The sequence below is a fragment of the Electrophorus electricus genome, unplaced genomic scaffold (assembly GCF_041902795.1).
Source record: "Electrophorus electricus isolate QZ-2024a unplaced genomic scaffold, ASM4190279v1 Scaffold58, whole genome shotgun sequence".
Lineage (NCBI taxonomy): Eukaryota > Metazoa > Chordata > Actinopteri > Gymnotiformes > Gymnotidae > Electrophorus > Electrophorus electricus.
In genome coordinates this window covers 678,565-692,374 of record NW_027658776.1, presented here as the reverse complement: position 1 = coordinate 692,374, position 13,810 = coordinate 678,565, and the positions used below count along the sequence as shown (strand labels likewise).

Genomic DNA, 13,810 nt, shown 5'->3' with positions numbered 1-13,810 from the left:
CGATGAAACATGAAACAGATTAAACATGTTTCATCAGCCTTGTTATTTTAAAAGATTAGGAAGTAATGTTAAAGGAATTAGTCTTATTTTCCTTATAATGTGCTAAAGTAGAATAAAATAATTTTGATTGTATTGTGCAATTAACAAAATACAACATGGACCAGAGCTCTATCAGAGATTCATCCATTAAATAGAGAATAAGAATAACAATCTATAAACTTAGACACAAGCTCTCTCAAAATAATTTAACCATGGATTTTAGTTCAGGCTGTTGATGTTTGAAGAATGACAAACGAACATTTCCTTATATATTTTTGTTGTTTCCATAGTAAAATTCCTTCACCTCCAAAAGTGGCACAGGCTTCTTCAGTATTTAAAAAGGTGAGTTTACAATGGCCAAATTTGTTATTCATCAGAAAATCGAATTGTTGCTAAAAAGTGAGATGTCAGCACAGTTGTTATGTTATCCTGATATTTAATGTCTTTTTATTCAACCTCCTCTATGGTTCTCAAAACAAGAGCAAGTTAAAAAGCACGAGACAAGACGAGAAGAATAAACCTGTGAGGAATGACAGCAAAATGCTCCTTGATAGAGCCAAACAAATCATCCCAGACTTGGAGAAGCTGGATATTGCACCAATCTTGACCCATTTTGTGATGGCTCTGACTCATGAGTATGCCATTTTTAAACCTTGTCTTCTTCTTCTTCTTCTTCTTCTTCTTCTTCTTCTTCTTCTTCTTCTTCTTCTTCAATTTATCATTTTTATTTTTGGTATACGTTTGAATGCATCAGATTTTTAGCAGAAATATTAATTATAGTTCTAAAGAATGCTTTTATTCACATTCTTTTAGGCAGTGGACATCTATCCGGAAAGCAATCCCTAGTCTAATAAGTCATACTACATTGCTTAGACATCAACATATTTTAAATGGGATTCATATTAATTGTAAATCAAACAACCAAAACCATTTTGGAGCCATTTTCAATGTTCGCCTTTCTATGTTATCTCTCCTTTCTTTCACAGGAGACAAAGGTCATGATCTCTCATATGGGTTCATTCATTGCGGACATTGTCACTGAAGTAACTGTGATGGGTCTTCTTTCATCTCTGGAAGAAATGTTAGATGTTGATGTAAGATCAGTGTTGCTTTCAGATTCCAAGAAGGAAACTGCAGATTTGCTGAATGCTTTCCGTACCAGATCTTGTGAGATAAATCATTCAGCTTCAGTCCACGTGAAGGAGGGGACAGCTCATATAGACTCTCTAAGCAGAGATGTTAGGACTGCAGTTATTGATACGCATCGCAGTTGCCTGGATGACCATGAGAGAGACCAAATTTGGATGAAATTCCACTCTGCTATGGAAGATACAAATTCAGAAGCAATGAGTGAGGTTCTGATAGGAGATACTAAGAGTTTGACATCGTTATCCTCAGATGTCCAAGACGATGGTACATCTAGACCTATAAGTACCATTGCTATAGCTGGCTCTCCGGTTTCGGATATGCTTCAGCGCTTTGATGATGAGATGGAGGAATTTGCTGAACTGTTGCAAGACATCACTCCCCGCATAAAAGGAAGGACGCAGTTTTTGTGCCGTCATTTAATAAATCCTGACCTTGAAAGGGTCTCATCTTGTGAGATCTGTGGTATGGTCATGCAAATCTTTCTAGAGCAGGATGACTTGAAAGCATCACAGGCATCATCAGAGCTACGCACAGATAGTATGAACACCTCCTCTGACGTCATGGCAAGCCAAGTTATGGAGTTGGTTGTCCCACCCTCTGTGAAGAAGGCTCAAGAGTCCCCCAGCACACACGATGATTGGTCTTCCCTGTTCAGTATCAATATACATAGCTCTCCATCACTAGAGTCTGAGATGTCTGCTAGGTCACCATGTACTGAGCCTGCTCTGGACAATCAGAGCAAAACCATGAAAGCCCAGAAGGGGAGATTGCATTTCCTATTCCCCTTCAGTAAGGTCTCAAAGAACTTAAAGGTAAAACATTTGACTTATTTCTTATTTAGATTTTGTTACATTATTAATTTTTAAAGTAGTGCATATTTGAATTTCATTTCACACTGAATGTGTATATATCACTTTGCATAAATTACATAATTTGTTCTAAATTATATTCTGTTGCATTATTGCTGGTTTGTATATGTACTTTTAGTTATAAATTTACTTATGCTCTGATATTTTTCTACTAAATCATTGTTTTGTTTTTGTTAGAAACTCAAAAAGAAAAGCAAGGAGCACCCTAACACTGTAGCTGCTGCTGCAACTACAGGTAAGAACATATTGCTAGAAACACATATGACAATTTAGTTGTTAGACAGAATATCACAGTTATATCCATTTTTTAAAAATCAATAACTTTTTTGTCTTATGATAGGTAGTGAAGATGTTTCCCCCATCTCGTCACGTTTCACGAGGATGTTATCGTTCTTTACAAGGCAACGCTCAAATCATCAATAAAGCCTGAAACATCAATTTGCTGAAAATGTGCAAAAATGGCTGGTTTTTGATTACATTTACATTTACATTTACAGCATTTAGCAGATGCTCTTATCCAGAGCGACTTACAAAAGTGCTTTGTCCTTTACTCATAGAATATCTTAGTACAGTACAGTAGGTTAGAGTCCCACATACCAATGAACTAGAATACTGTAGAATACAGGGATCAATGCTGATACCTAGAAGTACAAAATACATAAGGTCTATCTTAAACAATGATAAGTGCAATAAACAATAAGTGCTAGAGTTTTTTAAACAACATAAACAATACCCTACAATAAGTACAAATTTAGTCAGTCAATATGGGAGCAGTGTCAGTTGTCCTTTAACTAGTCTGCAAATAGATGGGTCTTCAGTCTGCATTTGAAGACTGCAAAGGACTCTGCTGACTGGACAGCAAGTGGGAGTTCATTTCACCATCTTGGAGCCAGGACAGAAAATAGTCTCGATGCTTGTCGTCAATGAGAACCGAAGCAAGGAATTTCAAGCCGAGCCGTACTTGAGGTTCAAAGTGCTCAAGCAACGGATCGGGCTTTGACCATTGACTTCATGTATGAAGGGGATGATCCATTTTTGGCTTTTGTAGGCAAGCATCAAGGTTTTAAATCTGATGTGTGCAGCTACTGGGAGCCAGTGAAGGGAGTGCAGCAGTGGAGTAATGTGTAAACTTCGGAAGATTGAAGACCAGTCGTGCTGCTGCATTCTGGACAAGTTGTAGCGGGCCGATGGCTCTTAGAGGAAGACCAGCAAGTAGCGAGTTGCAGTAGTCTAGCTTTGAGATCACAAAAGACTACACAAGCACCTGGGTAGCGTCCTGCGAGAGATAGGGCAGAATCTTTCATATGTTACAAAGGAGAAATCTGCAAGACCGTGTTAGATTAGAGAAGAATGTCAAAGGCTGCTGAAAGGACTAGAAGAATCAAAACAGATGACTGTTTGGCAGCTTTACCAGCATGAAGTTTTTTCGTCACATGCTATGAGGGCCGTTTCTGTAGAATGTGCCGGTTTGTAGCCAGACCGATTGATCACTTTATGCAAGTGCATGTACAACCAATGTTTCAGGAACTTCTTACTTATTAGGTTTCATACCTCAAATGTTAATCAAAATGAAGATTTTGAGGAAAATAAGTTTAATATGTAACTTTTCTCCAAAATATACCCACCACTTTACTGGATATTATTGATCCTGATTTGTTCACAAACAGTAAATGTCATGCTTTACAGTACAAATCTTTGTAAATTTTGCAGATAATTAATCTCTTATTAGTATTCTTTAAGTCTTTGGTTTGGTCTTTTTTGGGGCATATTTTGTTTGAAATTGGATGTTTGACAAATCACATTATTTTTTTGTTACACATAAAAGGGTCTCTTTACATGAAGAAAAAAAAATTGAAAGTCATATAAGGGTTCTTTTGAAGAAAGATGTACCCATCTACCAGTACCCATCTATCAGCTACTTACTCGGCTGCTGCTAAAAATAGGGATTTCAAATATTTTTTGAACTATTGACTTATTTTCCCAATAACCAAAATGTCAGTGCAGCATTCTAGAAATGTCACAATGCATATGACATGACAACATCTTTGACGTCACTACAAGTATATAAAGGTGAGCGCAAGCATTTATATGTCATTTCACTTGACAGATTTCAGCAGTTATAAAGTTGGAAGACAATAGAGTGAATTAAACCTAATCATAGGTGAACTTTACTGAACAAGGTACGGTTGAATAAGTCAATTTTGTAATTACAGAAGGCTATTTTCCATCTAATTGTATGTGTATGTATCTGCGTTGGCGCATATAGGGGTTAATTGGCATTACTGATTTGTTAAAATTTTTAATTATTTTTTTTATCAACTTAGAGTTCATTTGATGACTTTATTGGCAAGAGATCAGCCTGCTGTTTAAAAAGGAGCTGTCCAAGGTGTAAGGTATCACTCAGGGTTCAAAAATATGTAAAATGACTAAAATGCATTTCTTTTCCAAATTCAAAGAGAAATTTCGCAATATTTCAAGAAACGGGTATTATTCCTCATCTTTGATTTAAGACTAGAATCAATGCTAAACATGCTTGCAATGCACTGAATTTGTTTTATGAGAATGTTTCAGTTTTCAAAGACGATTCAACGTCACGCCAGTGGATCATTGAAGGGTAAGGAATAGGCTTTATGCAAGTTCACAGGACTGTCATTAAGAGTTTTATAGTGTTTTGAAATATATCCACTTGTGGGAACCACACACAGTAACTCTGTGCTAAAACTTTGACTATTCAAATAACATGATAGCCTTACCCTCACAAAGGTTTTTCCAGAACATGTGCATTGATAAGAATTGTTGATGATTTATGTCGTAGCCATGGCCGAGAGGACAATGGACTAGAAATCCATTGGGGTTTCCCTGTGCAGTTTTGAGTCCTGCTGACTATGTGAGTGTGCTCTACTGTTCATGATCTGTGAGTCTGCACTCAAAACTCACTTTGTCTGTGAGGGAATCCAAGCCATCTTCTCATTGTGACCTTCTACGTGCTGAGCTGTTTTATTTGGCCATCAAAGGTGTGGTGGAAAAATGAGAACACATCAAACACGGACAGCCGTATGCATTGAGTAAGTTTATTGAATAAGTTTATTGAGTTCTGTCCCCTGTATAACAGAGAAAGAGAACTGACTCACAGTACAAGTCCCTCTCCCCTTGTACACAGAGAAGAAAAGAAAGAAAAAACAGCTCCTACAACGTATCTGAACTTTATGTTTTGGTTAGCCTGAGCGCAGGTGGGGTCTTCTATCTCTACGGTTAGAACAGTCTTCTTCTAGCTCTCTTTGTAGAACAGCATGTTAGCCGCTGATGTCCTTGGCTCTCACGCCTAGGTACGGACTGTTATGCTGTGACTATAGAAACACAAAGCAAAGTAAAGCGAAGCAAAGTACATTTCCACAACAAAAGGTATGATAATTTCCATTATTAGAAATCCAATGGGGTTTCCCCACGCAGGTTTGAGTCCTGCTGACTATGTGAGTGTGCTCTACTGTTCATGATCTGTGAGTCTGCACACAAAACCCATTTTGCTATTTGTGAAGGAATCCAAGCCATCTTCTCATTGTGACCTTCCACGTGCTGAGCTGTCTTATTTGGCTATCAAAGGCATGATAATTTCAGGCTTTTTTTATGCCTTTGGCTATGCTGTGTTTCCACCATAGCTGGCTTTCTTACTTCACCCAAATGTTACGAAGAGGTGTATCTGTAATAGGTACCGAAAGACAACCCATTTCTGGCCCTGTAGTTCTTCCACCCTACAGAGCCTAGTTGCAAGCCAAATATAACTTGACTGTTACATTATAGCCAGTCCTTCGATATCATCTTTACATAGCCTTTGAAAAGAACACTCCTAAGGCCTGCACACTAGTGCTTTGACCTATCGACACCAAACTTGCTGGCTCTAATCTAAGCCTTGACCAGATGGTGCACGGAGATTTTCTTGGCGCTGCATCATTCGGCCTCAACGTGTTTAGCCTGTGAAATACACATTGGAAATGACAGGGCAAAATGCACTTAAAAAAAAAAAACCATGACCGTGAGGCTTGTGCATCAATGATTTCATTTAGCCACATGAAATTCAATGGCTTTAATCTAGGCCTTGGACAGAGGGAAGTCACCGACTTTTAAAGCGCTAGCTTTAATGTTGTTCCTAGGGCGACCCATTTATCTCTAGACATAGACATTGCTTTAAGGTGAGGGTTGCCATTGTAAATTCCTAAAAACATAACAAGCCAATTTTGGACCCAGAGAGTTTATTTCTAAACCCAAGGTAACACAAGTGTTAGAGTTAATGCACTCTTTCATTTATTTTAGAGTAAACAGTACAAAATGTATTCTCTGTGGGACACTGGATCACCAGGAAAGGACGTGGGCACCATTGCTTTGTCTGAAGCTGAACTTCACTTACCAAAATTAAACACAAACCTAAATGCTCTCACAGCAACCAGTGTTTCAAGGTCAAGGTGGGCTTTTGGGCCAGTTGAACATAGGAACTCTTGCACCCAAAGCTACTATCGCAAGCCTAGAATAACAAGCCTCTTAGTAGGGCAATCTAGTGCCATTTTTACTGGACATTCGTAAGAAGCAGAAGTCATTTATTTTGCTCATTTCATAAGGAGACAATGACGCATGGTGCAGTGCAACTATGTATCAGAAGTAAAGATGAAAGGCTCATCAACCAATTGAACCTGGGACCACTCACACCCTAAGCAAAAATCAGACACCTAGACCAACGAGCCCATTTCCTGCAGCTAGTTTTGTTAGTGTTTCGACTTTTGGCTCTTGTCCACATTCTGGTCAGTTGGTATTATTGATTTGTTACAATTTTCCTTTTATCAATTTAGAGTTCATTCAATGAATTTATTGGCAAGAGATCAGCATGCTGTTTAAAAAGGAGCTGTCCCAGAGAAAGGTCTCACTCATTTTGCAAAATATATACCATTTTCTTTTTTCCTTTTTTTTCCTGTTGAAATCGAAAGCTAATCAGACGCTGGTATAAAAATTTGACAACATAGCGCACTATGTAAATATGAGTAAATAGCATTGCTTATCCAAATTCAAAGACAAATTTTGCAATATTTCAAGAAACGGGTATTATTTCTCATCTTTGATTTAACACTAGAATCGATGCAAAACATGCTTGCAATGCACTGAATTTGTTTTGTGAGAATGTTTCAGTTTTCAAAGACAATTCAACATCACACCGGTGCATCATTGAAGGGTTGGAAAAGGCTTTATTCAAGTTCACAGGACTGTCATAAAGAGCTTTATAGTGTTTTGAAATATATCCACTTGTGGGAACCACACACAGTAACTCTGTGCTAAAATTCTGACTATTTAAATAACATGATAGCCTTTCCCTCACATAAGTTTTTTCCAGAACATGTGCATTGATAAGAATTGTTGATAACTCCTTCTTGATGTCCTCTTTCTCCAGGTACTCCTGCAGGTTAGCAATCTCTGCCAACCGCCTGAGGGCAGAAGAGACGTGGTGTGAAGCGTAGCCTGCTGTTAAAGGCTACAGATATAGTACATCTCTGAAGCTAACAGAGCTTATTATATGAAGCCTTATAGAGGTCATTTGGAATGATCTCTTTCTCTTAAGCATCTGAGGTGGTAAAGACGCTGACGAGCCTTCTTTGCCAGGCAGTTGGTGTGGCGGGACCAGGACAGGTCCTGCGAGATGTGAACTCCAAGGTACCTGAAACTGTCTACTCTCTCCACCGTGGTTCCATTGATCCTCACAGGTTGGTAGTGCCGCTCCTGCTTCTTGCTGCAGTCCACAATCAGCTCCTTTGTCTGGCTGATGTTAAGGAGGAGATTATTTTCCTGGCACCAGCTCTCCAGGTGTTTAATCTCCTCCAGGTAGGCCCTCTTGTCATATGGATGCAATCCTGGATCCTCCAACTTAGTAGTGAGTCTGGAGGGGATGAGGGTATTAAATGCTGAACTGTAGTTGACAAACAGCATTTTAACATAATTACCCCTCCCTTTGTCCAGGTGGGTCAGTGTGGTGTGGAGCAGATGTGCAATTGCATCATCAGTGGAGCGGTTGTGGCGGTATGCAAACTGCAGTGGATCCATGGAGGCTGGCAGTGAAGAGGTGATGAAGTCTCTGACTACCTTTTCAAAACACTTCATCACGACTGATGTGAGGGCAATGGGGTGGTAGTCATTGAGGCCAGAGGGTCGAGCTTTCTTTGGGACGTGGACGATGGTGGATCACTTGAAGCTGGATGGGACGATACCGAGCATCAGGGAGAGGTTGAAGATGTTAGTGAATACCGGGGCTAGCTGGTCTGCGCAGGCTTTGAGGACTCTACCGCCGCCTTCCTGGTATTCACCCTTTTAAATACTCTCCTCACGTCACTCTCCATGATGATGAGAGGGCGCTGGCTTATGGTGGGCTCTGCGCATGTTGGCTGCTCCGATAGCACCATTAGCGTTGTTAGCGCTAGCGCTGTTAGCATTAGCACTGCTAGATGTAGCCTCGAAGCAAGCGTGTTTAGCTCATTCACCAGAGACTCATCTGCACTCATCAGTCCGCAGGGTGGGCTTCTGTAGTCCGTGATGGTCCATATTCCCTGCCACAGGGATCTAGAGCCACTCTGCTGGAACTATGTCTCTAGTTTCCTCCCATAGCACCGCTTCACCTCCCTCACTGCCCTGCACACTCTGTATGCCACAGACTTGTACTCCTCCATGTTCCCACTGATGATCCCCGCGTTGCAGGTGGCAGTGAGAGAGTTCAGAGCCTCGTGGATGGTTTTGTCCACCCAGGGCTTCAGGTTGGGAAACTTCTTGATAGTGGCTCTTGGAATCCCAATAAACCCTACTACTGCCTCCATAAATTCGCTGACATCACCATTGCTGCACTGAAACATGTCCCAGTCCGTGTCATCCAGAGCGTCCTGCAGAGTAGCCAGCAATTGGTCTGTCCAGCGTGTGACCTTCCTCTGAATTGGAGTTTCCCGTTTCAGCTTAGTACCGCTGAGTTCAGCCACGACTCGGTGAAGCAGAGGAGGTTGCAGTCCCGAATGTCCCTCTGGAACTTTATCCTGGCCCGGAGGTCGTCGAGCTTGTTGTCCAGAGACTGGACATTGGCTAGCAGGATGCTAGGTAAGGGAGCTTGGTGTGCCTGAGCCCTCAGCCTGTTCCTGACGGTGGCTCGTTTTCCTCGAGGCCTTTTCCTAATGTCGCGTCTTTTGTTCTCCTTCAGGATCTCCGTCGGCCATCTTGGGTCTGGGGTTAGAGACGGCTTGAGGTGAGTGCTATGTAGACTAAGAGAAATAAGAGCATCTCTGCTGTATGAGATGCGTATCGTGGTGAAGAAAGAAAGAAGGGCTTTATAGATGTCAGGAATAGCAGGAAGAACAAAAAGGGCAAAGAAGATAGCGAAAAGTGACAGGTGTGGATGGAGCAGTCGTGACGGCAGCCGACTTCACTGGTGCCATCTTGAAATAAATATATATTGTACATACGCGTTTACATCCTCATTTCAGTATAAGGCTCAACCTGTTTTGCTTTCTTAGGAAAGAGAAGTTACAGGGACCATGAACCAGGTTACAAGAAACAAGTGGAAACATCATTCACACAGATCAACAATAAAGACAAGGAGAAAACAGGGACTGTAGATCCTGCACTTCATATTGAACACAGCCTCAGCCAGCTCTTTAACCAGGTTTCATAAAGCATTTGTGTTTTTTAAAAAATCTGACTTATCTATTTGATTAATGATTTAAGTTTGTGCCCCCAACCTCTTCCTTCAACAAATGTTTTTAGAAAAGAAAAAAAAAGTTTCTCAAGAAAGGAAGACTTTGTAGTGTTCTTTAAGAGGATGTTCACCTTCTTTCAAAATCACCCTCTTCTAAAAATGACTGGGTGGTGTCTCAGCACCTCACACAATTTTTACATAAGTGATTTATGTGTTAAACCAAGTTCAACTAAAACTGCATTGCTCCTTCAGCCTCAATAGAATCACTACAGAGGAACCAACCAACTAAACGAAAACACTTCCCATACACCTTAAAGTGAACACCATTTAGGTAAACATGAGCCAGTTTTAAACAACCCTCAATTCAGAATGAGGACTTCCACACAGTTGTCAGTGTACTTCACAGGTCCCATTTCAAATACAGTCTTATGAAGGTCCATGTGAAAATGTGAACTGTAAACAGTCAGAGTGAATTCTGCTGAACATGCACTAAACCCACACAGCTTTAGACCTCAAGCAGTTTGGACATCCTCATTCTAACTAGTGTAATTGTGGCATACAAGAAAAAGGGGGCCAAAAAAAACAAACAAACCAAAGAGCCACCTCACTACAGAGTCCCCTGTTTGTCTAGTGTCCCCTTCAAATTTCACACAGCATTGTTTAACCAACAGAAACCAAGCAGACAGCAGTGTTGCCAACACATTTTATTTAAGAAAGCAGGATTAAGAAGAACCAAGAATAGTTTCAGCATCATTTTGTTGAACAGCATTAGCCTGAGCCTAGTGCTTGACCATCCCACTGAACTGAGTAGGAGGCAGTTGGGGTTTACTGTGGTGGTAGTTGGAGTGACTAGGCAAGTCCTGAGTGAAGCTGTAGCTGCTAGAACCACTGGACACACTTGATGGGGAACCAGTGTAGGGTAACTGCACGTCAGAAGACTGTTGGCCCACATTAAAATCTACAGCAAATACTGGCTGTCTTCCACCTGCCTGCATCACAGCATTCTGTCCCCACCCACTAGAGTAGCTGCCAAGATGCCCTTTGGACAACCCATTCATGCTGGATGGGGTCTGACTTGCTGGGTTGTATTGGTTGAAGGTTACTGTGCGGGAGGCAGTTTGGGGAGGATTTGGGACCCCCTTCTGGGACTGGTCAGTGTGCAATGCAGTCTGGTGGCTCCAAGTTTGGCCCATGCTCCCAACCTGTGAAGGGGAGGCCCTACATGAGCTGCTGCTTTGAGCAGCATCATTGGATCGCTGGCTGGGGGAGGTCATCGCAGCACTTGTACCGGAACCCTGCAACTGGGCCTGGGCAGACTGGTGGCTTCCTGTCTGCCATGTACTCCCAACCTGAGAATGGAGGAACCTAGAGGAGCTGCTTTTTTGTGGAGCATTACTGACAGACTGTTGGCTACTAGATGTCACACCAGAACCAGCACTGGAGCCCTGCATTTGGGACTGGGCAGTCTGTAGTGCAGACTGTTGGCTAGTGGACTGCCACATACCTGTACCCAGCACAGGTCCAGTCTGTATTGAAGCATGATCATAACTAGAGGGCTGGGTTCCTACACTGTGGGTAAGCACAGGTGCATAATAACTGCTGCTTTTTTGCACATCACCAGCTGACTGCTGGTGGGTGGAGCTCAACCTCTGCATTTGAGACTGACCAGCTTGCTGTGCAGACTGCCAGCCAGTGTTCTGCCCTGTGCCTGCACCCTGGACTGGCAGAGGCCCATAGTAGCTGCTTTTTTGTGGAGCATCACTGGCAGACTGTTGGCTAGTAAAGACATTTGAACTCACACTGGAGCCCCGCGTCTGTGATGCAAATGGTTTGCTCGATGTCAGCCATCTACTTGCAGTCTGAGAAGGACCAGACCCACGACAGCTGCCATGTTGCGCTGCATTCTTGACAGGCTGTTGGCTAGTAGAGGTCAAGCCAGAATCCACACAGGAGCCCTGCATTTGGAACTGGGCAGGTTGCATTGCAGACTGCCAGCCAGTGGTCTGCCCTGTACCTGCACCCTGGGCTGGCAAAGGCCCATAGTAGCTGCTTTTTTGTGGAGCATCACTGGCAGACTGTTGGCTTGTAGAGGCAATAGAAGAACCAGCACTGGAGCCCTGCATCTGCAACTGGCTAGTCTGCCCTCTCCATGTCTGCCATCCATTTGCAAACCGAAAAGGAACAGCCCCGCGAGAGCTGCCATGTTGTTCAGTATCCTTGACGGGCTGTCGGCTAGTAGAGGTTACACCAGAACTCCCACTGGCACTTTGGCTAGCTAAGAGTCTGGATTTCAGCTGTGTGTAGCTTTGAGATTGAGGGGAAGGAACACGAGAAGGTTGGACCTTCTTTGAAGGATGGTATGTTGGGTGGCCTGAGGATGGAGCCCTGTAGTCTCCCTGATGGGTAGGAGCAGATTGAACAGACACAGCGTGCATTGTTGAACCAGTATACTGAATTGGGGAACCTTGAGCACTGGATATAGAGTCCAAGCTGCCAGCAGACCCCTGATGCCAGACACCTTGTTGAAACAGACCACTAGAAGTCTGGGGGGTGCCAAAGACACGATTAGCACTCTGCCCCTGAAACTGAATTTCACCATTACCAGAAGAATCCTGCAGTTGAGCTTTGGCTACAAGTCCAGGGAATTGCTGGCCACCTTGGAACACAGACTGGTAATACCCAGCAGAGCCACTTGCAGTCTGTGCACTTGAATCCATTTGACTTCTGGAACCACTCCTTAAACATCCTCCCGCAGTCTGACTGGGTTCCAGGCCTTGCTGAGGGAACACAGAGCTACTTTGCTTAGATGCAACACTGGAAGGAGAGCCCTCCATCTTGGTCAGATAAGGTAGGTAGCCAACTTCTTGGGGCTGAGCCACAGAAGCTGATGTTGCTACACCATACCAATGTGGTGCAGATTTGTTCCACACTTGAAGGGGATGAACAGAGCAGAGATTGCTTAAATTCCTGAATAGACACAAAGCATCACCATTTGTGGTTTGATCTGAACAGTTTCTCACCACCAAGCCCCTCTGCATCCCTCAGCTGAAATATGACAGGGAGGAGTAACCAGAACCTACAAGACAAAAAGGCATTTAAACATGAAAATCAACTCTCTTAAACACATACAAGGTAACGCCATAACATAAGCACAGGATATGACTACCTTCTGCTCCACCACATTGTACTGCTAGACATGGGAAACCCCAATACCCAGTTTCATACACCAACCCTTCCCCCTGGGAGAAGCACAGACAGACACAAGATCCCAGTTTGTCTGCATTCCTTTTAAGCCTCTCATTAAAGTTAGCTCATAAGAATCACCTGTTCAAACTCTTTTCAGCCATTATCTAACCAATTAAAGGAACCTACGAGTGAGTACCAAGAGCTAGAAATGATAATGGGCTGATATTAAGCATAACAGTAATATTGCGGTAGTACCAGAGGCTGCATTAATTGTACAGGCCTTAATGTTCACTTCTGGTTTGTTTGTTTCCTTCTCACATGGGTGGAATTGAGTTTGGCTGTTTATTTGTTGAGCATTTGAATCCATCAAATATCCATGTTTCACTTTATTTTTGTTTAGAAATATTTTGGAGCCATTGTTATTCCTTTCATACATCTAGTCTTGATGAAGGTTAGATGTAGGCTGGAGTTGTGAGGAATACAAAATTATCTTTCAGACACAGAATTATGATCAAAATTATAACAACATGAAGGTTGTTTCTCAAAACGTCCTAACATCCTTTTCAGATAGAATTTTATTTTTCCTTTCCATGAAAATGTATTACATTGATCTTATTAATGTCAGATGGACATGCTTAAACAGAGACACTGCATGGACGTGTCTCTTCACTTTAAACAGAGATAAACATGTAGAAGTGTTCTGTATATTTTACAGGACCTGATAGAGATCTGGTGGGGGAGGGATGTACTGTACAGTTCTGGGTTTGTGGTGGTCCATGCAGAATCCAACAACGCTCACCGTCATATCCAACTAACAATGCTTTGATATTTAGTTATATATATTAGAAATCCCACATGA

The 13,810-nt window shown here is 42.2% G+C and overlaps 1 protein-coding gene across 1 annotated transcript; it reads right to left on the bottom strand.

The window, feature by feature from the left end:
- Positions 1–10,464: 10,464 nt before the first annotated feature.
- On the bottom strand, positions 10,465–13,002 carry LOC145656204 (uncharacterized). The gene is made up of 3 exons (XM_081709567.1): positions 12,932–13,002; positions 12,786–12,841; positions 10,465–12,694 (listed from the first exon to the last, which is right to left on the bottom strand). The coding sequence occupies exons 1-3, from the start codon at positions 12,961–12,963 to the stop codon at positions 10,545–10,547; spliced, it is 2,238 nt and encodes a 745-aa protein (XP_081565693.1). The 5' UTR covers positions 12,964–13,002; the 3' UTR covers positions 10,465–10,544.
- Positions 13,003–13,810: the final 808 nt, after the last annotated feature.

Coding starts and splice junctions, on each gene's coding strand:
- LOC145656204 (XM_081709567.1), bottom strand. CDS start 12,963: ATGTCTAGCAGTACAATGTGGTGGAGCAGAAG. Junction 12,842..12,931: donor ACAATGTGGTGGAGCAGAAG/GTAGTCATATCC, acceptor TTTGTCTTGTAG/GTTCTGGTTACTCCTCCCTG. Junction 12,695..12,785: donor GGATGCAGAGGGGCTTGGTG/GTGAGAAACTGT, acceptor ATCCCCTTCAAG/TGTGGAACAAATCTGCACCA.